The sequence below is a fragment of the Phasianus colchicus genome, chromosome 9, assembly GCF_987193195.1.
Source record: "Phasianus colchicus chromosome 9, bPhaCol1.hap1.1, whole genome shotgun sequence".
NCBI classification, from domain to species: domain Eukaryota; kingdom Metazoa; phylum Chordata; class Aves; order Galliformes; family Phasianidae; genus Phasianus; species Phasianus colchicus.
Genome location: NC_143444.1, coordinates 2,758,437 through 2,783,084, shown reverse-complemented (window position 1 = coordinate 2,783,084; position 24,648 = coordinate 2,758,437). Strand labels below are relative to the sequence as shown.

Here is a 24,648-nt window from a genome sequence, read left to right as displayed (position 1 = left end):
ACATTCTACCTGGACAACATCCGGTCCTTTCTCTCCCCAGCACGAATTCTGCGGATTGCTGGGATTATGGGAGAGTATCCGTAGGCCATCCCTGTGATCCCTCTGGGATCTTGCAATCTTGGTGCTTCTCCCAGAGCTTGTCTGGAAGATTCAGGCATGGTGCTTGCTGTTGATTCCCTTTCTTCTCCCTTGCACGCTTCCAAGAAGAATGGTGCATCGCTGGCCTCCTCTGGAGAGCGTGCAGCCTTGGAAGAAGCTGAGTTTTCTGCATCTTCAGGCACAGATGCAGGTAGTTACCTTGTTTGCTCTTTGCCAGGACATGCTTGCCTTTCTGAGCCCTTCTTTGGGGGTGGGGAACAGGGGTGTAGAGGCTGCATCAGTGTCTGTCCAAGCCGTGGGCATCTTACCAGCATTGGTGGCCAGCACCTGGGCTATTCTTGCTGGTGTTCTCAGGCTGCTGGTGGATGCATGGGGCTGGATGGGAAGTAGACAGTACCAGGCAACTCCCTACAGTGCACACTCCAGCATAACTCCTGTCTGTGCTTGATGGTTCTCCCAGAGCTTGTCTGGAGGACTCAGGCCTCCAGACCTTGATGGCCAACCATCAAGCATCTGTACTGCCAGCTGCACTCCAACTGCCAGGCTTCTGGCTGCAGCAAAGCCCAGGGACACAGGGTAGCCTTGCTTGGATCTGATGTGCAGAGGCATAAAAATGGGTGATGAGTCTTGAAGGACTGGTGCCCCGCTCAGCTCTTGGTGCCATCAGAGCCTGCACAGAGCCCAGAGCACATTCCTGATGACAGCTGGCGTCCGGCAGTGAGCCGCTGCTGTCTTCATCTCACCAGGTGAGGAACCAGAAATGCTTGGTGGCACAGAGGCTGCCTCAGCAGCTTCTTCCTCATGGTTGTCTTGCCATTCTTCTTCCACACCCTCCATGATACCAGGGCAAAAACAGGAGGGCGTGGGCATGCTCTCAGCCATCACTGCAGTGTCCGTCGCATCCGGCATGCTGTGATCAGTGCTGGCATCACGGGCAGCATTGTCAGTGGTTTCTTCCTGTGCATACTTAATTCCAATATCCCGGCATTGGAAATCACAAGATGCAGGAAAGTGGCCATCCGCCCTTGATGTCGTGGCGCAGATGTCCAGCATGTCCCAAGCATTGGCCCCATCATCTGCTGCTTGGAGCACGAGAAGCGTGGGCGTGCCCACACTGTATGACTCAGATATGTTCCTACTGGACAACATCTGCTCCTTCCAAGCACTCCAAGCTGCGTGGATCTTCCCAGCCTTGGTGGACAGCACGTGGGCTGTCCTTGCAGGTGTTCTCAGGCTGCTGGTGGGTGCATGGCGCCCTGGAACTGCCAGCTGCACTTCGACTCTTGGGCTTGCAGCTGCTCACGTAGTTTTGGCTGGGTCTGGCATGGCAAGGCCCAAGAACAGTTGAGGAGACTTCCAGGGCTGGACCCCAGTTCACAGGCCTTGCTGTCCCGTCCTAGACATGCGAGGTTCCCTGATGTCTTGGGGCAAATACTGGGAGTCTGCAGCCTTTAGAGACCACAGCACGTGCTCTGCCTCTTGGAGAAGATATGGAAGAGGCTGCTGCTTGCAGAGCAGGCAGCTTACAGACTCTAGAAGCTGCTGCTGCACACCAGGGTGCAGCCGTCGGCAACCCTGACTGCCTTAAGCGAGGCAGCAAGGGTGGCTGAGGCTGTCTGCTTTGCCCACTGACACCACCGCAGGTCACCAACACTGGAAACTCCCGCCTGCCCGCCTGCAAGAGAAGCTGAGGAGAAAGGCCAAGTGAGAGCGGTCCTTCCTGCTCGCGCCGCACGCAGCACCGAGGGCAGCGCTCAGCCCGCGGGCGGCTGAGTGCAGAGGAGCTGAAGCAGAGGAGGGCTGGTCCCCACATGGCAGCGCCCGCGGCCCGGCAGTCCATTGTGGCAGCTCTGCACGCATGCCTGGGCAGCTGGCTGGGGGCCACCAGCAACGAGTTTCAGAGTGTGGTGAGGCAGCGTGTGCAGGACTGAGAGCTGTAGGCCAGGGGCAGAGGCAGAGGCAGAGGCAGAGGCAGAGGCAGAGGCAGAGGCAGAGGCAGAGGCAGAGGCAGAGGCAGAGGCAAGGCCCTGCCTGCGCGCCACCACTCCAGGTCTTCCCTGGGATGGTGGGCCTGGGTACGGCAGGGCATGCAGTGCTGCCGGCCTCTGTGCCGCTTCGTGGGCCATCTGAGCTGGGAAGCCCTGCCTGGGATGGCTTTCTGCCCGGGGATGTACCCTGGCCATCCTCCTGTAGTCCTGTACTCAAGCACTTGGAGCTCTGTGCACCTCCTGTGGCCTTCGCAGGAATGTTGTGTGTGGTGTGGCAGCGGTACCTGTAGGGGAAGAGAGCTGTAGGCAAGGGGCAGGGCGGGCACCAGGCAAGGCCCTGCCTGCCACCAAGCACCGCAGCTTTCCCTGGGAGGGCTGGCCCGGGCACAGCAGGACTCTGTACATGGAGCTGCTCGCCGGGCCGCTCGGGCCCAGCAGGCCCTCCCTGGGACGGCTCTGCACTTGGAGACATAGATGGGCATGCTCAAGCTGTGTGGCCAGGATGTGGTCCTACTGGACAACATCTGCTCCTTCCTCGCCTCATCTCGGATTCTCCGGATCGCTGGGTGATCTGGAGGATATCCACATGCCACCCGTTGGTCTCTCTGGGATATTGCGATCTCGCAGCTCACCAGATGACCGTCCTGCAGTTTCTGTCTCAGCAATCTCTTCCACATCCTGCTGTTCATCCCGCACTCCAGCATCCCAGGATAGGAGCTCTCCTGGTGCAGGAAGGAGGCCCTCCACCATCAGTGTTGTGATGCAGGTGTCCAGCATTTCTTGAGCACTGCCAGTAGTCGTGTCATGTGCTGCTGGGGGTCTTAGCAGCCTGAGCATGCTCACATTGTTTGGCCAGGAGATGTTCCAGCTGGACAACATCTGTACCCTCATCACCTCATCCTGACTTCTCCGGATTGCTGGGTGCATTGGAGAACATCCATAGGCCTTCCGGTTGATGTCTCTGGGATCTGGCAATTTTGGTGCCCCTCCCAGAGCTTGGGTGGACAATTCAGACACGGCCATAGCCGCTTGTTTCTTCTCCTTGTCCTCCTGCACACACTGACAGCAGGAATAGCGTTGCACTGACCTCCTCCAGACAGTGTGCAGTCTCAAGAGGATCCGAGCTTTCTGCATACCGAGGCACTGATGCAGGCAAAGGCTTAGGGTGTCCTGCAGGCCCAGGTTCTGTGGCCAGAAGAGACGCTGAGCGCACGGCATCTGCCTCACACACGGCACTGAGGAGAAGGAGGCGTGGGATGGAGGTGGCGAAGTCGCCAGCAGCGTCCCCTGCAGCAGCGACTTCAAAGGCCGCCAGCGGCCTGGCCGAGCCCGGCCCTGCTGCTCTCCGCCCTCGGCCCTGGCAGTTAGTGCTGGCAGTTAGTGCTGGCAGTTAGTGCAGGCAGTGCTGGCAGTGCTGGCAGTTAGTGCAGGCAGTTAGTGCTGTTGGTGCAGGCAGTGCTGGCAGTTAGTGCTGGCAGTGTTGGCAATGCAGGCAGTTTCACCAGCGGAGGTTTAGGTTGGAACACAGGAAATCCTGTGTACAGAAGGGCGTGTTAAGCACTGGAACAGGCTCCCCAGGGCGGTGGTTGAGTCACCGTCCCTGAATGTGTTTAAAATCCATTTGGATGTGGTGCTCGGGGACATGATTCAGCGGTGGGTAGTTAGAGTGAGGGTAGGATGGTTAGGTTGTGGTTGGACTTGATGATCTTGAAGGCCTTTTCCAACCTGAGCAATTCCACGATTCTATGACCTGCGTAACCCGAATTGAGGGCTATACGCTTTTTAGAAGGGATAGGCAAGGTAGGAGAGGTTGGGAATTGCCGCCTACGACAAAAAGAGGACAGACTGCAAAGAGCTGCCTCTGAGAAATAGTCAGGCACACATGGGGAGCCTGTGGGTTAAAACCAGGGACGAGACCAACAAAAGACAGCTGGTGGTCGGGGTCTACTACAGGCCACCGAATCAAGGGGAGCCTGCAGGTGTGACCTTCTTCCTTCAGCTGCAGGAGCTGTTGTGCTCCCAGGCTCTGATCCCTCTGGGGGATTTCAACCACCCAGATACCTGCTGGGGAATGAACATGGCGAGCTAGCTGCAAGTGATCCAGGAGACTCCTGGAGCCCAATAATGGTAACTTTCTGCTACCGGTCTTGGACAGGTCAGGACCAGAGGGGACCAGCTGGTCACCAGTGGTTGCCGAGTTTGGTGCTCATCCGTGCAGAGGAGGTGGTCGAAGACGTTAAGATTGGAGGCAGCCTGAGCTGCAGCAACCATTGATCTCCAGGAACATGGGCCTGGCAAAGAGTGGAGTCAAGACACTGAACTTCAGGAGAGTGAACTTCAGTGACCTGTTTAAGGAATGGTTGAATGAGATCTCCTAGGAAACTGTCCTTAGGCACAAAGGAACGGAACACAGCTGGCAGCACAGTTAAGAACATGCTTCTGAGAGCACGAGAGCTCTCCATCCTCCAGAATAAGAAATCAGGCAGGGGTGGCAGGAAACTCCGCTCAGCTGAGCACGGAGCTGCTGGGAAGGCTGAGGGAAAAGAAGGAAGCAGTGGAAGTGGGGATAGGTGGCCAGGGAAGAACAGAGGGATGTTGTTTGGATGTGCAGGAATGGCATCGGGAAGGCCAAGGCACGGACAGTATAAAGTTCAACAAGGGATGTGGAAAGAAAAAATAAAAAAAAAAAAAGAGTTTGTTGAAGTGCATTATGAGTAACTGGTACCAGGCATGGAAGGAGGGATGGGCAATCCTAATAGCCCAGAGCATATTCTGAAAATGTTGAGGGACCTTGATTCTTCTCTTGCCCAGAACCCACAGGCAATATGCGACTGGGTAGCAGCCTTAAGGGAAGAACAGAAATATCGCTGAAGAAAAGGGAAAGCGGTGGTTTGTGCAGTACTCAGGACACAGCTGGTCACACTCACAAGTACTATGGGCAGCCATGATTCTCAGGAGCCAGCATTATCTCCTCCTTGCAGGAGGTAGTAGGAAAATTACAAGAGCAGCTGGTTGAGGAGCAGCAGCAGTCTCAGCAGCCAGAAGCACTGATGAAGCGCTCGGGGAGGGAAGAGAAGAGGCCTTCTGCCTCTAGGCCAACTCTTAGACTACTGTAGGTAGCCCCGGCCCCACTTCCTTCCAAGACAACAAACATGAAGCCCAACCCTCTCCCTTTAGGAGCTAAGGAAGGTACAGCCCCCGTTGTAGCTGAACTATGCAATCAAGGGATAATAGCACCTGCAAACTCTCCTTGTAACTCTCCTGTATGGCCAGTGTGGAAGCCCTGTGGCAAATGGAGACTTAGAGTGGACTGCAGGCATCTGGGTGCCGAGACTGCCCCTTCAGCAAAAGCAGCCCCAAATGTTTCAGAATTGATTACTGCCCTACGGGAACAGGCTCATCCCTTTCTGGCTGCCATTGATGTCTAAGACAGCTGTTTTATGGTCCCCTTGAGGAAGGTGGAGGACAATCAATTTGCATTTACTTGGAGGAAGTGCAATGCACAGTCACCCGATTACCCCAGGGGTACAGACACTCGCCCACTCTGGCGCTCGGAGCATAGGCACAGAGGCTGGAGAAGCTCACGTTGGACCACGGTGTCTGGGTTTGTCTGTATACCGATGACATCCTCATATGGGGGAACGATGATGTCAACGTAGGGAATACCCAAGCCTACGCAGTGAGACACCTGAGGAGCCCTGAGCCAGCCGGGACACTTTGGTCTCCTCTCGGTAGGTGCCTGGCCGTGCTCTCACCCCTACAGACACACCGGTGCTCTCCCACAAGGGCTGCCCCTTTCACAGCCCCTCACCCCGATCATCACAGCCCACCTCACACACACACCGGCTCAGCCAGCTCACATTTTGCAAGTCACAAATCACTCTCCCTTGCACGCCCACGCTCTCTGCACTTGCTGCCACCACTGACACATGGATCCATTGCCCCGTGCTCTGAGCCCAGTAGTCGCACTCAGAGACCAACCATGCATGAGTGCACAGATGAGACAGCACTCAGCCAGGATAGAATAAATATAGCATTTAATCAGAATTCTACGTTGACAAGATGGAATCAGAATTCTGCATTGACAAGATGGAATCAAAATTCTTCACTGACATGATGGAATCAGAATTCTACATTGACAGGATGGAATCAATCTCTGGGGAGCTGCCTGGTGTTTGCAGCCTCGTGCCTCTCCTCCTGCTGTCCCCTGATGCAGCTGCAGGTGCAAATCCTGCGCAGAGCCCGAAGCACATTCCTGATAATAGCTGGCATCTGGCGGCGAGCCGCTGCTGTCTTCATCTCACCACATGAGGAACCAGAAATGCTTGGTGGCACAGAGGCTGCCTCAGCAGCTTCTTCCTCATGGTTCTCTTCCACACCCTCCATGGTATCAGGGCAAAAACAGGAGGGCGTGGGCATGCGCTCAGCCATCCCTGCAGTGTCCCTGGCATCCGGCATGCTGTGATCACTGCCAATATCACTGGCAGCATCGTCAATGATCGCTTCCTCTGCATACTTAATTCCAATACCCCAGCTTTGGGAATCACAAGAGGCAGGGAAGTGGCCATCTGCCCTCGATGTAGTGGCGCAGATGTCCAGCATGCCCCAAGCAGTGTCGGCAGCATTGGCACCATCATCTGCTGCTTGGAGCACGAGAAGCCTGGGCATGCCCACACTGTATGGCTCAGACTTGTTCCCAGTAGACAACATCTGCTCCCTTCTTGCCTCGTCACGGATTCTCCGGATTGCTGGGTGAATTGGAGGACATCCATAGACCTTCCAGTACATCTCTCCGAGATCTTGCAGAATTGATGGTTCTCCTAGAGATTGACTGGAGGACTCAGGCATGGCCATAGCTGGTTCTTCTCCTTCTTCTCCTTCGTATGCAGACAGGAAGAAGGGTGCTTCGCTGGCCACCTCCAGAGAGTGCACTGCCGTGGAACAGTCTGAGTTTTCTGTGTCCTCAGGAACTGATGCGGGCAAAGGCTGAAGCTGTCCTGCAGGTTGAGGACCTGCATCCAGAAGAGAAGCTGAAAGCAGTGTTTCTGCCCCATCAGATGGGGCAAGACATGCGCTCTGCAGGTCACCAGATGACCGTCCTGCAGTTTCTGTCTTAGCAATCTCTTCCACATCCTGCTGTTCATCCCACACTTCAGCATCCCAGCATAGGAGCTCTCCTGGTGCAGGAAGGAGGCCCTCCACCATCAATGTTGTGATGCAAGTGTCCAGCATTTCTTGAGCACTGCCAGTAGTCGTGTCATGTGCTGCTTGGAGTCTTAGCAGCCTGAGCATGCTCACATTGTTTGGCCAGGAGATGTTCCAGCTGGACAACATCTGCTCCCTCCTCACCTCATCCTGAATTCTCCGGATTGCTGGGTGCATTGGAGAACATCCATAGGCCTTCCGGTTGATGTCTCTGGGATCTGGCAATTTTGGTGCTCCTCCCAGAGCTTGTGTGGACAATTCCAGAGTGGCCATAGCTGGTTCTTCTCTTTCTCCTCCCTCGCATGCTGACAGGAGTGGTACCGCACTGGCCTCCTCTGGATGGTGCACAGTCTCAAAAGAATCTGAGTTTTCCGAATCTGATGGCACTGATGCGGGCAAAGGGTGAAGCTGTCCTGCAGGCCCAAGACCAGCGCCCAGAAGAGAAGCTGAACACACTGTCTCTGCCTCATCAGACAGGGCAAGACATGCATTCTGCAGGTCACCAGATGACTGTCTTGCAGTTCCTGTCTCAACAATCTCTTCTAAATCATGCGGTTCATCCCGCACTCCAGCATCCCAGGAGGGGAGCTCCCCTGGTGCAGGAAAGAGGCCCTCCACCATCACTGTTGTGGTGCAGGTGTCCAGCATACCCTGAGCACTGTTGGTAGCACTGGCACTGGCATGTGCTGCTTGGGGTCTTAGCAGCCTGAGCATGCTCAGATTTGGCCAGGAGATGTTCCAGCTGGACAACATCTGCTCCCTCCTTGCCTCATCCCGAATTCTCCAGATTGCTGGGTGTACTGGAGAACATCTGTAGGCCACCTGGTTGACCCCTCTGGCATCTTGCAGACTCAGTGCTGCTCCCAGAGCTTGTCTAGAGACTTCAGGCGTGGTGGTAGCAGTTACATCTCTTTCTCCCCCCGCACACACTCTTGGGAACAGCACTGCATTATTGGCCTCCTCTGGAGAGTGTGCAGCCTTGGGAGAATCTAGGTTGCCTGCATCTTCAGGCACTAATGCAGGCAGGGGCTCCTTGTCTTGCTCTTTGCCGCCTGCCTGCCCTTCTGGGCCCTTCTGAGCTGCTCTGGAAGATGGTGTAGTGGCAGCACGAGTGTCTGTGCTGCCCTCCTGAGCATCTCTCCAAGCTGCGTGGACTTTCCCAGCCTTGGTGGTCAGTCCCTGGGCCGTTCCTGCTGGTGTTCTCAGGCTGCTGGTAGGTGCTTGGCGCCCTGGTACTGCCAGCTGCACTCCGGCTCTTGGGCTTGCGGCTGCAGCACAGCTCAGGGACACCACGTAGTTCTGTCTGGGTCTGGCACTGCGACGCCCGAGAACAGCTGAGACTTCCAGGGCTGCACCCCGGCTCTCAGCCCCTGCTGTCCCATCCTGGACATGCAAGGTTCCCGGAGGTCTCGGGGCAAGGACTGGGAGTCTGCTGCCCCTGATGCCCACGGCACGTGCTCTGCCACTTGGAGATGGTGTGGAAGAGGCTGCCGCTGGCAGAGCAGGCAGCTTGCAGACCCCAGAAGCTGCTGCTGCACGCCTGGGTGCTGCTGCCGGCAGCCCCGCCCGCCTTAAGCGAGGCAGCAAGGGTGGCTGAGGCTGTCTGCTTTGGCCACTGGCACCGCCGCCGGTCGCCGACTCCAGGAACTGCCGCCCGCCCGCCTGCAAGAGAAGCCGAGGAGAAAGGCCGAGTGAGCGCGGTCCTCGCCGCTCGCGCCGCACGCAGCACCGAGGGCAGCGCTCAGCCCGCGGGCGGCTGCCGCCCCGCTCCCCACAGCCGCACCGGCACAGGGCGGTCCCCACGCGGCGCGGGAAGACGTCCGGCCCCGCCTCCCTCGGGCTCCCTACCTGTGCGCGGCGGCTCCCGGAGGCCCGCGCGCTCTCCGGGCCGGGCAGCGGCGGCAGACGGACGCCGCGGAGGGACGAGCCCGGGCTCCGGCCGCCCGGCGGCACCACCTGCGGGGAGAAGGAGAACCGGGATGGAGGCGGCGAAGGCGCGGCCGGCGTCCCCCGCGGCGGCGACTTCGACGGCCGCCGGCGGCCCGGCCGAGCCCGAGCGCCTCCCTCCCCGGCCCGCACCTGTCGGCGGTCGCGCACGCGTGGCAGCCCCGCGTCGGGCTGGCGGTCGTCCTTCTTCTCCCGCTCCTCGCTCATCGCCGCGTCCTCGCGCAGACGCTCGGTCGCACGCACCCGGGGGAGCCGCGTCCTCCTCGCGGAGCCGCTCTCCCGAGAGTGAGCGGCACTCTCTCCGGGGGACTCCGGCCCCTCGCGGCGGCCCCGCGTCACAATGGCCTTGGGGCGCGACGCCGGCCCGCGTCACAGAGCCCCGGCGGGCTCCGCAGCGCACTGCGGCAGCCCTCCGCGCCCGCCTGGGCAGCCGGCTGCCCGGGGCTCGGCGTCGTCCTGACGACGGCGGGCCACTGGCGGCACGTCGCGGCAGCGTGTGGGGCACGGAGCGCTGCAGGCAGGGGCCGCTGCAGGCTCTCCCTGGGACGGTGGGCCTGGATACGGCGGGGCACGCAGTGCTGCCGGCCTCCGTGCTGCTTCGTGGCCGTCTGCGCTGGGCAGGCCCTCCCTGGGATGGCTTGCACGCCCTCGCTCTCTGCACTTGCTGGCACCAGCGACACACGGATCCATTGCCCCGTGCTCTGAGCCCAGCACTCAGCCAGGAGAGAATAAAGACAACACTGAATCAGAATTCTACATCTACAGGACTGGGTTTGTCATCTCCAGGAGCTGCCTGGTGTTTGCAGCTTCGTGCCTCTCCTCTCGCTGTCCCCTGATGCAGCTGCAGGTGCAAACCCTGCGCAGAACTGGGAGCACATTCCTGATGACAGCTGGCATCCGGCGGCGAGCCGCTGCGTGTGGTGCGGCTGCGGAACCTGAGGGGGACAGAGAGCTGTAGGCAAGGGGCAGAGGCGAGGCCCTGCCTGCTCTGTACATGGGTTTTCCCTGGGAAAATGAGCCTGCATATGGCAGGGCGCACACCGCTGCTGGCCTCCGTGCCAGTTGGTGGGACATTTGAGCTGGGCAGGCCCTCCCTGGGATGGCTTTCTGTCTGGGGACGTCCCTAGGCCATCCTCCGGTGCCTCTCTGAAGCACCTGGGGCTCTGTGCAGGTCCTCTGTCCTCTGCAGAAACCTTGGCAGCATGTGGTCTGGCAGCGGTTGCTATGGGAGACAGATAGCAATAGGCAAGGGGCAGGGTGGGCACCAGGCAAGGACCTGCGTGCTCCCCTAGCACAGCTTTTCCCTGGGAGGGAAAGCTGTCCTGGGCACAGCAGAATGGTGCGCATGGAGTGCTGCCAGCCTCCGAGCTGCTCACAGGGCTGATCAGGCTCAGCAGGCTCTCCATTTGGGGACATATCTGGGACATCTTCTGATGTCTCTCTGATACGACTGGAGTTCTGTGCACCTCCTCTGGCCTCTGCGGAAACCTGTGAGGGGAGAGCAAAACCAGCCCTGTAGGTTCCTTGCCAGCAATACTCCAAGTTCCAGGTTATCTTCTCCTGGTTTGTCAATCATGCCCCTCACATGAAGGTAAGCCGGGGTAACCCCGGATGTCCATCTTTCTGCATGGAGCTGGATGGAAAGAAGACAGTACCAGGCATCTCCCCACAGTGCACACTCCAGTACAGCTCCTGTCTTTGCCTTCATTTCACACTTGGTCCTGACCACATGGACTTCCCTCACCTTGTGCTTGAAATTGACTGTACTTTCTGCTCCTTTGCATGCAGATGAATGTCCCTCAGGTCTGGGTCCTGCAGCCACAGGGGAAGCTGAAGGCATGGTCTTCATCTCACCATATGAAGAACCAGAAATGCTTGGTGGCACACTGGCTGCCTCAGCAGCTTCTTCCTCATGGCTGTCTTCCCATTCTTCTTCCACACCCTCCACAGTATCAGGGCAAAAACAGGAGAGTGTGGGCGTGCTCTCAGCCATCACTGCAGTGTTCCTGGTATCCATATCCAGCATGCCGTGATCAGTGCTGGCATCGCTGGCAGCACTGTCAATGGTCTCTTACTGTGTGTACTTAATTCTAATATCCTGGCTTTGGGAAGCACAAGATGCAGGGAAGTGGCCATCCACCCTCGATGTCATGTTGCAGAGGTCCAGCATGCCCCAAGCAGTGTCGGCAGCACTGGCCCCGTCATCTGCTGCTTGGAGCACGAGAAGCCTGGGCGTGCCCACACTGTATGGCTCAGACACGTTCCTTACAGTGGACTACAGGCATCTGGAGGCCAAGACTGCCCCTTCAGCAAAAGCTGCCCCAAATGTTTCAGAATTGATTACTGCCCTACAGGAACAGGCTCATCCCTTTCTGGCTGCCATTGATGCCTAAGACAGCTGTTTTATGGTCCCCTTGAAGAAGGTGGAGGACAATCAATTTTGCATTTACTTGGAGGGAGTGCAATGCACAGTCACCTGATTACCCCAGGGGTACAGACACTCGCCCACTCTGGCGCTTGGAGCATAGGCACAGAAGCTGGAGAAGCTCACGTTGGACCACGGTGTCCGGATTTATCTGTATACTGATGATATCCTCATAAGGGGGAATGATGATGTCAATGTAGGGAATACCCAAGCCTTTGCAGTGAGACACCTGAGGAGCCCTGATCCAGCTGGGACACTCCTGGTCTCCTCTAGGTAGGTGTCTGGCCGTGCCACCCACCACCATGGAATTTCCCTGGGAGGACTGGCCTGGATATGGCAGCGCATGGAACGCCTGTCAGCCTCCATGCCACTTGGTGGGCCATCTGAGCTTGACAGGTCCCTCCCTGGGATTGTTTTCTGTCTGGGGATGTACCTGGGCCATCCTCCGGTGCATCTCTGAAGCACACGGAGCTCTGTGCACGTTCTTCAGCCTCTGCAGAAACCTGTGTGAAGAGAACAAAACCACACACCTGTATGCCACTGGCTGGTGATGGTGTGGGTGCCAGGGGTCCAGGGGAGGGATCCCCTTTCCAGGCCCCTTTGATTGAAGGCAAGGCAGGAATAACAGAGGGGCTGTCCACCCTAATGCATGGAGCTGGTTGGAAAGGAGACAGCATCTCCAGGCATCTCCCCACAGCGCACACTCCAGGCACCACTCCTGCCTCTGCCTCCAATTCATGCCTGGTGCTGACCTTGCTCACCTCATGCTGAGGGCCCACATCTTCTGCTCCCTCACATGCTGACACATGCTCCTCAGTCATGGGATCTGCAGCTACAGATGAAGCTGAAGAAATGGCCTCCACCTCACCAGATGGCTCATCGGATGTGCTGGATGTGATGCTGACTGCCTCTGATGCAGCATCTTCCTCAGAGTCACATCCCCAGTCTTCCTCCACATTCTCCAGTGTTGAAGGGCAAGGACAGGAGGGCGGGTGCATGCCCTCATCTCTCACTGCATTGTCTCTGGCATCCAGCGTGCCCTCAGCAGTGCTGGCAGCACTGTCGCTGTCATCACTGGACTCTTCCAGTATAACTGGCAGTCTAACAGTCCACTTTCTGGAGTCACCAGAGTCAAGAAACCAGTTACCAGCCCGGGATGTCGTGGGCCAGATACCTGGCATGCCCTGACGAGCGCCAACATTATTGAATGTGTCACCTCTTGCCTGGAGCCTTCGCTGCCTGGGGCTTCTCACATTCCTTGGCCAGGAAATATTCCAGTGTGACAACATCTGCTCGTTTCTGTCCTCCTCACGAATTCTCCGCATTGCTGGGATCATAGGAGAGTACCCAGAGGGCTCCCTGTTGATCTCGCTGGGATCTGGCAGTCTCCGTGCTTCTCCCAGACCTTGTCCGGAGGATTCAGGCATGGCCATAGCTGATTCTTCTCTTTCTCCTCCCTTGGACATTGGCAAGGGGAGCGATACTGCATCAGTCTCCTCTGCAGAGCTTGCAGCCTCGGAAGAATCTGAGCTTTCTGCATCTTCCAGCACTGATACAGGTAAAGGCTCAAGGTGCCCTGCAGGCCCTGGCTCAGCATCCAGAAGAGATGGTGAACACACAGCGTGTACCTCATCAGATGGGGCAAGAGATGCAACTTGCAGGGTGCCAGATGACTGTCCTGCCGTTTCTATCTCTGCAGCCTCTTCCAACTCTAGCTGCGAGTCCTGGACTATAACACCTCTGGCTGAGGAATCATCAGAAGCAGAAAACTGGCCCTCAGCCCTCGATGTCACACTGCAGATGCTCAGCGTGCCCTGAGCACTGTCAGCTGCACTGGCACTGTCTTCTGTTGCTTGGGGCCTTAGCAGCGGGGGCACGCTCATGCTATTTGGCCAGGAGATGTTCCAGTGTGGCAGCATCTGGTCCTTCTTCGCCTCATCCCGGATTCTCTGGATTGCTGGGTGAACTGGAGGATATCCATATGCCTCCCCGTAGACCTCTCTGGGATCTTGCAACCTCTGTTCTTCTCCCAGAGACTGGTTGGAGAATTCAGGCATGGTGGTAGCCGTTTCTTCTTCTCCCTCGCATGCTCTCCAGAAAAAAGGTGCTGCATTGGCCTCCTCTGGAAAGTATTCAGCCTTGGAAGAAGTTGAGTGTTCCCCATCTTCAGGACCTGTTACAGCCAAAGCCTCAAGGTGTCCTCCAGGCCCAGGGTCCGCAGCCAGAAGAGAAGCCGAAGGCATGCTGCCTGCCTCATCAGGTGAGGCAAGAGATGCGCTCCACAGTTTGCCAGGTGAACATCCTGCGGATTCCCTCTCAGCAGTCTCTTCTAATTCTTGCAGCTCAACCTGCACTCCAGCATCCCTGGTTCGGGAACCACCAGAGGCAGGAATCTGAGCCTCAGCCCTCGATGTCGCGGAGCGTACGCCCAGGTTTCCCTGAGCAGTGTTGGCAGCACTGGGCCTGGGCATGCTCACAGAGTTTGCCCACCGTGTGTTGCAACTGGACAACATCTGCGGTGTGTGCTGAGGTCTCGGGGCAAGTACTGGGAGTCTGCTGCCTCTAATGCCACGTCCTCCTCGCCGAGCCGCTCTCCCGAGAGTATGTAGATTTTCCTATTTAAACTTACACATTCACTGTCTAAATGCAAAGACTGACTGTGAAATATCACTTTGTTTAATTACCCTAAGTTTGCACATTGACTAGTGAGGCAAACAAAATGAAGCATTCCAAAACTGTGCTTATCAGAATGTTAAAATATCTTTCAAATTAAGATGGCGTTATGAGACTTGGCCTTTTGATCTTTGAAACTACTCACCACTTACAAAGAAAAGGAAGCTATAACTGGAAAAACGGGTTATTTCTTTATCAAGGAGTTTAGATCCTCAAAGAGGCACCAAGTAGAGCTTTTTAATTAAGCTTGCTAAACAAATGCCTAATCTTTCTGTGCGAGTATTTGTTTTGCAGTAAGCAGCCCTTTTTGCCCTTCTTAAACATTGATTCATATCAGAGGCACTGCAAACACTGTATTTTAAGAAGATCATTAAGCCTGATTATTAAGACTGGGAGCAACACACAGAGCCACAGCAATTGTTGTAGCTGTTCCCAGGCTTCTTTGGAGAATCCTCGTGGCTGCTCTGGGTGATAGCTTGCTCCTGGCTGGCTGGAAGAGACTACACCTTTTATCCACAGATGGTACTAGTGGGTCTCAAACCCTCATTCAGCAATCAGCTGGTGAAGAGACAGACAACCAGGCAAATGAGGGCAGCAAGGAAAGACAGTGTGCAGCCTTCAGCAGTGCTTGCAGCGTGGCCACAGGGACACAGCAACTCTGCTGAAAGCTACACAGCATGAAGATGTGCTACGTGTTGTGACCACCGTGGGCTGGAGAAACAGTATGCCTTTAGCACATAGTAGATTTTAACCCAGAAGCACATCCCAAGAGAGGATGTGGTTGACCAGATGTTGTTTGAAGGGTATTTGGGGTGGCCTCATCTCAGGGAGTTGTGCTGTGGTCAGAGTGCAGAGGGACCACGTGAAGAAGCTGTAGGAAGTGGCAATCGCTGAGGAAGACAAACAAGGGTATGAACAGTCCATTTAGATACCTCACCCTCTGTTTCAAGGGAAGAGGAAAGCAGGAGACATATGACAGGCCGGCCCCTACAGACCGTGGGCACCACACGGAGCAGATCTCCATTGCAGCCATGAAGCAGCCCATGGTAGGCGCGGCCTGCAGGAGGCCGCAGCCATGTTGTGCCCACAGGAGCAGCCCCGGGCCGGAGCTGCGGCCATGGAGAAGGGCCGCGGTGGGGCAGGAGGGCTGGGCCAGCTGCTGCTCTTGAAGAGGAGAGTGTGGTGTTGAAGCTCTGGGGAAGTGCTGCCCGTGGGGCAGTTTCTACAGGATGGACTCCGGGGTACGGAGCCACTTTAGAGTAGCGCTTGAAGAGCTGCAGTCTGTCAGAAGCCCGTGAGGGATTGGTTTAGAAAAGATGGCTGCCGTGAGAGGGACCCTGTGTGGTGCAACATCAGAGCTTTAGGGACCGACCATAGCCCCAGTTCCCTGCTCCACTTAAGGGGACGACTTGGAAGAGAATGAGTGAATGGGAAAATGTTTTTAGTTTGCTTCTAGTTCCTCAGTGCTCTAGTCTGCTATTAACAGACAGAAACTTACATTCGTCCCCTAACTTGAGTCTGTTTTGCACACGATGGTCCTTGGTGAGAGATCTCCCTGTCCTTATCTCAACTGAAGCTCTCCTTCATTGTATTTTCATCCCTGTTCCTTTAAGAAGGGAGAGTGAAAGAGCAGCATGGTGGAGTGCAGCCAGCCAGCCCCGTTAAGCATACACACGTCTCCTGAATAGCCATGGCACTAGAGTGAAAATCTTATTCAGTGTATAAATTGAGACCACCATGGCTGGTAGTTAAAATCCTGCCAGCACACTCTCTTGTGTTTTGGAAAAAAAGGCTGGTTTTTTTTTTTCTCCTGGAAATTTGTTCAGATATATTACTTAAAAACTTATTTCATTTGAAACCTGCAATAGTTTCAGATGCCTATATTGGCATTTTTTCTATTAATAGGAAATATATTGTCACTGGACTATATAGGAAGTGGGAAATAGTGTCACTGGATTTTTGTCTTCTATAAAATGTAAATAGTAATTGTATATAAATGTAAATATATAATAGCATAATATGTGGAATAATGGAAATGTCTATAAAATGTAAATATTTATATGAAGATATAAATTTGGCAGCAAAGTAGACATGGCAGTAATTTTTTGAGAATTGTTTGCTCATACATCTACATAATACAACAAAAATGTTAGTGCTTGTATGACAGCAAATTTTAAGTCCAAATCTGGAAATTCACTTATTTGAAAAGATGGGATGGGGGAGAGAATCAGAAAAAAAATGATTTGGTTGAGATAAAAACTGTTTACTAAGGCAGAAAAATAAGAGAGAAATTACAGTAGTGCTAATAATACATGCATACGTATATATACTTACAAAACAAATGATTCACAAGCAATTATCATCTGCCAGTCTCTCCCAAAGCAGTGGCTGCCCATCTCAGTCAAACCCGTCAGTTTTGAGGTTTTTTTCACCATGTCATACGGTATGGATTACCCTTGTGGCCTGTTTCATTAGAAAATGAAAAGCATGACGCAGCTCCCTTACTAGGGGTTCTGAAGGAGCAGTTAAGGTATAAAGAAAATAGCGATACTGTCGCCCATAGTTTGCCTCAAGAAAAAATCTACCCTCTAGAAGGATTGAAAGAAATGAAGGCAAGGCTAGACAAATTAGAGGCCTCTCCAGCCCAGATGCACCCTTTGATAAAAACCGAATATGCATTCAATAACAGGGAGGATCTAGATCCTCAAATGAATGTTAAAGGAATTCCCTTCTCAGCCACTGAACTAGCAAAATTGAAAAAAGATTTCAGCCGCTCTCCAAAGGAGTCAGAAAATGAGTATGTATGGAGGGTTAGTCTCACTGGTGGAGACCAGATACAGCTAATGGAAAAGGAAGCGGGAGGTTACTGGGGACCAGGAGTATTTTTAACTACTGGCAACAATGGTGCTCCCTGGTCCTTAACACAGAGGGCTGCCTATTGGGCAGGTGGTCTCAATCCTCTAGAAAAGGGATACCCTCTTGCTATTACTGGAACAGTCGACCAGTTAGTAGAGAGCGTTCAAAAGGCTGCTTGTCTCCAAATGATGTATGATAGAAAGCTGCAGCCACACCATGAATCACCTATGATGATGCCTGTTGATCCTGAGAGAATGACTGCTTTAATGAGGGGGCTTCCAGAGTCATTGAAACCCATAGGCATACAACTGCAAGGAAAGATACAAGCTATGTGTCAGGGAGAGAGAACCCGGGCAGCGTTAGAAGGAACTGTAACATCTAACCATCTGCAGTCAGGGGACGTATGGGCGTGGAAGAAGGCTGTCCAAGAGTTAATCAACTATGGAAGAAAATATGGGTCAGTGATTTCTTCCGCCAGTAAATTTGAGCCAAGGGAAGTAAGACTTGCAGCGGTCAGCCTTGCCCCCAGGCCACCTAGCCCAAAGCTCAGTGGGACTGGAAGGGTTTCATTGTCAGTAAAAACAGATAGGCGGAATATTGATCATAAAGGTAATTGTCTCTGGACACTGGGCTGGCAAAAGGATGCCCCGTGAGATCTGGTGAATGGAATACCCACTGTCAGGTTAGAGAAATTAGTTAAGTGGTGGCCAGAACAAAAGCTCAAGACCTGGAAAGCAAAACCTGAGCAGCTATCCAATAAAAAACTGATGTCTTCGCCCCTCCCAAGTGACCGGGGTGGGGGCAGTGAAGGGTGGATGCATTAGAAAGCTTACCACAAAGGGAAACCAGATCCTCCATTTAACACCTTGTGTCTAAAGGCCTCACCACTCTTGCCAATTACCCCTGTGAGTCATGATCCAGAGGCTGATAAGCCAGGGAAACACTCTTATCTCCCTGGCCAGCCTGTGCGATTGACTCAGCTAACATGAGGCCAGTTCCCTAACCTTAACAGAATCCCTTACCAAATATCCTTGGAAGGCTAAAGACACCCCGAAAAAAGTAATATGAAATCAACACTTCCTCAATTGTTCCCTCATTTTTTAACCATATTTACAAAGCCCAAAAAGGGCAAGTTGGTTCTTGTTTTATTTTACAGAAGATCCCCGTGGGCACTTGACAGAAAGGCTAATTTTAAGGCTGATTTTAACCGTTTGTGTTTTGTGACAGAAATACTGAAGATTTGATCATGCTAGAATACTGAGTATACCTCTTAATTACATTTTTTTGGTTGCAATCATATTGTGTTTTGCATTGTTGTGAGTGTGGGTGGTGATTGATATCAGTCCTTGGATCTGTTAAATTTCACAACTGGGTTCAGAGTTCTTACAGGTCATCCTGGCTTACTGGTACTCCCTGCACAGTGATACCATTTCTTTTGACCCCTTCTTTCACCCCTTTTTTTCAAACTGATTATGATTTGCATGTGACTCCTCCACAGTGTTTCCAAATTCCTAACAAACTGGGAAATGAATCAAGAGACCCATCTAATATCTGTTAGATGTGGGCACAAAAGAAATCTATCGTAAAGCCTTTTGCACTGATGCTTTTCAGTGTCACACCAGTCCAGGAGTTCCATCCAAAACATGGTTGTTGGAAAGTGTCTAAGTTTTGATAAGAGACGTGTATGTTTTTGGGATTACTCCTCTTGATGGTTTATACTGTGGACTATCCTGCACACACTATCCTGTGAAAAATTCTGTAGACTGTAGCAATACTTGAACTTGCCAAACTAAGATTTATATCTCTCAGCATTTGAATTGCTTTGGAAATGTTCAAGTGGAGAGTTCTCGTGATACTAAATCATCTTAGAAAACATTACATGGCAAGTCCACATATTGTCAAATTGGACTAGATACGCTTTTGATGAATTCACTGAAGTGTAATATTGTATGGGTGTTCATAAACACCACAACCTCTACTGAAGAATTCCCATCTGGATCTTGGCTTACACTGGGAGTTCCTGGGTGGGGAAAGCAGCTGACACAAATAGCTCTATTTGTTTTACTTACTGATTTAATATTATTGGCTATTGTTAAAGGTATGGTTATTGCCAAATGTACAGTTGTCTCTTTTCACTTTCTAATTTTTATTCATTATGGAACGTTCGTGTCACCACTCCTGAAGAGTCACAGGTGGTGTCTGTGGCAAATTGAATGACTCTAATTGTTGTCTAAAAATGGAATGATAATGAAAATGTTGCTGAACAAATTGCCCACGGGAGAAACGTATCCTTTTTCCTGTGCTGTTGCAACTCTTATGTTTGTTTCTTGTATGGCTCCATGTTTGATTCAACTTTTATACAAGGAGTTGTATCCTCCATGTACTTTGTAACCACTTCAACTGATGATGAACAAGTCCAACAAATCAGGGCAACCTCTGTAACCAAGCCCAAGAAATTCTTCATAACAACTGTAACATTTAACCCCCCTTCCCACTCCTCTTTTCCCTTATGCTTACTTTTTTTTTTTTTCTTACTTTCTTTTTTCTCTTTTCCTCACCACCATGGAGGGTCACTTATGCTTCATTTCAAGCAATCTTTGAGCCACGTGGTGGTGTGAGAATTCTTTGATTTTTTTTTTTTTTTTTTTTTTGGCTCAAAGCTTGCTTCCTGAGGTATTTCTTGTGATAAGGCTGCCTTGTCTAGGAGATGAGTGATGGGTGTTGCTGTGTGGCAATCAACATCACTGTGTGGACAATTTTAGCTGTTTGCCTTTGGTAGGGAGTGCTCAGGACTGCTTACTGGTGGAAGATATAGCCTGTGACCAAATAACTCCAGCTTGCTATGAGACTGGGCGATGATACCATTGTATCCTGTGAAGGCAAGATACAAGTGGGCACCTCCCTGCTCCCTCTTATCTACTGGCAAGGCCCAGAAGAAAGGAACAAAAGGGGTTCTTTCTGAGATCCCAAAGCCAGAAGCTGCCACTCCAAAGAGAGCTGACTTTGGACTTATAAATAAGTTTGTACTACCACTGAAAAGTTGCCATCATCGCTGTAGTCACTGTCATCGCCAACAGAACAACAATGCTCGGCAACCCACCACTACTGAAGATCAGTGACTGAACTATCATGCTGGATCCATGGTGGTGACTATCTCCCTCTTGCTTCCTATAAAGACTCCTTTCTTCCAGGAAACATTCCAGGCCAGGCTTGATCCAGAGGCAGAAGAGACGGATGCAGAGGTAGGGAACCCAGTCCACCTTGGGGGGTGGAAACAAGGTTGGAAAAAGGTGATCTTTGAGATCCCATCAAACCCATCCCTAGAGGTGTTCAAGGCCAGATTGGATGGGGCCCTGGGCAATCTGGACTAGTATTAAATGGGGAGGTTGGTGGCCCTGCCTGTGGCAGGAGGATTGGAGATTCATGAACTGTGCAATCAAGGGATAATAGCATCTGCAAACTTTCCTTATAACTCTCCTGTATGGACAGTGTGGAAGTCTAACGGCAAATGGAGACCTAGAGTGGACTAAAGGCGTCTGGACTAAAGGACTGCCCCTTCAGCAAAAGCTGCCCCAAATGGGCCTTCTAGGTAGGTGTCTGGCCGTGCTCTCACCCCTACAGGCACAGCGGTGCTCTCCCACCAGGGCTGCCCCTTTCAGAGCCCCTCACCCCCTTCATCGCAGCCCACCTCACACACACACCGGCTCAGCCAGCTCACACTTTGCAAGTCACAAATCACTCTCCCTTGCACGCCCACGCTCTCTGCACTTGCTGCCACCACCGACACATGGATCCATTGCCCCGTGCTCTGAGCCCAGTAGTCGCACTCAGAGACCAACCATGCATGAGTGACAGATCAGACAGCACTCAGGCAGGATAGAATAAAGATGGCATTTAATCAGAATTCTATGTTGACAGGATGGAATCAGAATTCTGCATTGACAAGATGGAATCAGAATTCTACGTTGACAGGATGGAATCAGAATTCGACATTGACAAAATGGAATCAGAATTCTATGTAGACATGATGGAATCAGAATTCTATGTTGACAAGATGGAATCAGAATTCTACGTTGACAGGATGGAATCATAATTTGACACTGACAAGATGGAATTAGGCATCTCTGGGGTGCTGCCTGGTGTTTGCAGCCTCGTGCTTCTCCTCTTGCTGTCCCCTGATGCAGCTGCAGGTGCAAATCCTGCGCAGAGCCCGGAGCACATTCCTGATGACAGCTGGCATCCGGCGGCGAGCCGCTGCTGTCTTCATCTTACCAGCTGAGGAATGAGAAATGCTTGGTGGCACACTGACTGCCTCAGCAGCTTCTTCCTCACGGTTGTCCTCCCATTCTTCTTCCACACCCACCATGGTATCAGGGCAAAAACAGGAGGGCGTGGGCATGCTCTCAGCCATCACTGCAGTGTCCCTGGCATCCAGCATGCTGTGAGCGGTGCTGGCATCACTGGCAGCATCGTCAATGATCGCTTCCTCTGCATACTTAATTCCAATACCCCAGCTTTGGGAATCACAAGAGGCAGGAAAGTGGCCATCTGCCCTCGATGTAGTGGCGCAGATGTCCAGCATGCCCCAAGCAGTGTCGGCAGCATTGGCACCATCATCTGCTGCTTGGAGCACGAGAAGCCTGGGCATGCCCACACTGTATGGCTCAGACTTGTTCCCAGTAGACAACATCTGCTCCCTTCTTGCCTCGTCACGGATTCTCCGGATTGCTGGGTGAATTGGAGGACATCCATAGACCTTCCAGTACATCTCTCCGAGATCTTGCAGAATTGATGGTTCTCCTAGAGATTGACTGGAGGACTCAGGCATGGCCATAGCTGGTTCTTCTCCTTCTTCTCCCTCACTCAATGACAGGAAGAAGGGTGCTTCGCTGGCCACCTCCGGAGAGTGCGCTGCTGTGAAACAGTCCGAGTCTTCCACATCTTCAGGCACAGATATAGGCAATGGCTCAAGGTGTCCTCTAAGCCCAGCACCTACATCCAGAAGCGAAGCTGAACGTGATATTTCTGCCTCATCAGACTGGGCAAGACATGCATTCTGCAGGTCACCAGATGACTGTCCTGCAGTTCCTGTCTCAACAACCTCTTCCGAATCATGGTGTACATCCCACATTCCCGCATCCCAGGATAGGAGGTCCCCTGCCACAGGAATGGGGCCCTCCACCATCGATGTTGTGGTGCAGGTGTCCAGCATACTCTGAACAGTGTCAGTAGCACTGGCACTGTCATGTGCTGCTTGGGGTCTTAGCAGCCTGAGGATGCTCTCATTGCATGGGCAGGAGATGTTCCAGGTGGACAACATCTGCTCCTTCCTTGCCTCATCCTGAATTCTACGAATTGCTGGGAAAATTGGAGAATATCCATAAGTCTCCCTGTAGAGCTCTCTGGGATCTTGCAGTCTTGATGGTTCCCCCTTAGCTTGTTTGGACAATTCCAGCACAGGCATAGCTTCTTCTTCTCCCTCGGACACTGACAAGCGGAGAGATGCTGCATCAGCATTCTCTACAGAGCGTGCAGCCTCGGAAGAATCTGAGCTTTCTGCATCTTCCAGCACTGATGCAGGCAGAGGCTCAAGGTGTTCTACAGGCCCTGGATCAGCATCCAGAAGAGATGGTGAACACACTGTGTGTGCCTCATCCGACTGGGCAAGACATGCACTCTGCAGGTCACCAGATGACTGTCCTGCAGATTCTGTCTCAGCAGCCTCTTCCGAATCATGCTGTTCATCCTGCACGCCAGCATCCCCGGATATGAACTCTCCTGGTGCAGGAATGGGGCCCTCCACCATCGATGTTGTGGTGCAGGTCTCCAGCATACTCTCAACAGTGTCGGTAGCACTGGCACTGTCATGTGCTGCTTGGGGTCTCAGCAGCCTGAGCATGCTCTCGTTGCTTGGCCAGGAGATGTTCCAGGTGGACAACATCTGCTCCTTCCTCGCCTCATTCTGAATTCTATGAATTGCTGGGAAAATTGGAGAATATCCATAGGTCTCCCCGTAGATCTCTCTGGCATCTTGCAGTTTTGGTGTTTCTCCCAGAGGTTCTTTGGACAATTCCAGCACAGGCATAGCTATTTCTTCTTCTCCTCCCTTACATGCTGACAGGAGTGGTGCTGCATTGACCTCCTCTGGACAGTGCGTGGTCTCGTTTTCTGCATTTTCAGGCACTGATGCAGGCAATGGCTCAAGCTGTCCTGCAGGCCCAAGACCAGCGCCCAGAAGAGAAGCTGAACACACTGTCTCTGCCTCATCAGACAGGGCAAGACATGCATTCTGCAGGTCACCAGATGACTGTCTTGCAGTTCCTGTCTCAACAATCTCTTCTAAATCATGCGGTTCATCCCGCACTCCAGCATCCCAGGAGGGGAGCTCCCCTGGTGCAGGAAAGAGGCCCTCCGCCATCAATGTTGTGGTGCAGGTGTCCAGCATTCCTGGGGCAGTGTCGGTAGCACTGGCACTGGCATGTGCTGCTTGGGGTCTTAGCAGCCTGAGCATGCTCAGATTTGGCCAGGAGATGTTCCAGCTGGACAACATCTGCTCCCTCCTTGCCTCATCCCGAATTCTCCAGATTGCTGGGTGTACTGGAGAACATCTGTAGGCCACCTGGTTGACCCCTCTGGCATCTTGCAGACTCAGTGCTGCTCCCAGAGCTTGTCTAGAGACTTCAGGCGTGGTGGTAGCAGTTACATCTCTTTCTCCCCCCGCACACACTCTTGGGAACAGCACTGCATTATTGGCCTCCTCTGGAGAGTGTGCAGCCTTGGGAGAATCTAGGTTGCCTGCATCTTCAGGCACTAATGCAGGCAGGGGCTCCTTGTCTTGCTCTTTGCCGCCTGCCTGCCCTTCTGGGCCCTTCTGAGCTGCTCTGGAAGATGGTGTAGTGGCAGCACGAGTGTCTGTGCTGCCCTCCTGAGCATCTCTCCAAGCTGCGTGGACTTTCCCAGCCTTGGTGGTCAGTCCCTGGGCCGTTCCTGCTGGTGTTCTCAGGCTGCTGGTAGGTGCTTGGCGCCCTGGTACTGCCAGCTGCACTCCGGCTCTTGGGCTTGCGGCTGCAGCACAGCTCAGGGACACCACGTAGTTCTGTCTGGGTCTGGCACTGCGACGCCCGAGAACAGCTGAGACTTCCAGGGCTGCACCCCGGCTCTCAGCCCCTGCTGTCCCATCCTGGACATGCAAGGTTCCCGGAGGTCTCGGGGCAAGGACTGGGAGTCTGCTGCCCCTGATGCCCACGGCACGTGCTCTGCCACTTGGAGATGGTGTGGAAGAGGCTGCCGCTGGCAGAGCAGGCAGCTTGCAGACCCCAGAAGCTGCTGCTGCACGCCTGGGTGCTGCTGCCGGCAGCCCCGCCCGCCTTAAGCGAGGCAGCAAGGGTGGCTGAGGCTGTCTGCTTTGGCCACTGGCACCGCCGCCGGTCGCCGACTCCAGGAACTGCCGCCCGC

The 24,648-nt window shown here is 53.5% G+C and overlaps 1 protein-coding gene across 1 annotated transcript; it reads right to left on the bottom strand.

Annotated features, from left to right (window-relative positions):
- Window positions 1–9,998: 9,998 nt before the first annotated feature.
- Window positions 9,999–23,611, bottom strand: LOC149916723 (uncharacterized). Its single transcript, XM_090145746.1, has 6 exons — window positions 23,305–23,611; window positions 21,466–22,680; window positions 16,843–16,925; window positions 12,426–14,279; window positions 12,098–12,167; window positions 9,999–10,174 (listed from the first exon to the last, which is right to left on the bottom strand). The coding sequence occupies exons 1-6, from the start codon at window positions 23,609–23,611 to the stop codon at window positions 9,999–10,001; spliced, it is 3,705 nt and encodes a 1,234-aa protein (XP_090001872.1).
- Between the last annotated feature and the right edge of the window lie 1,037 nt (window positions 23,612–24,648).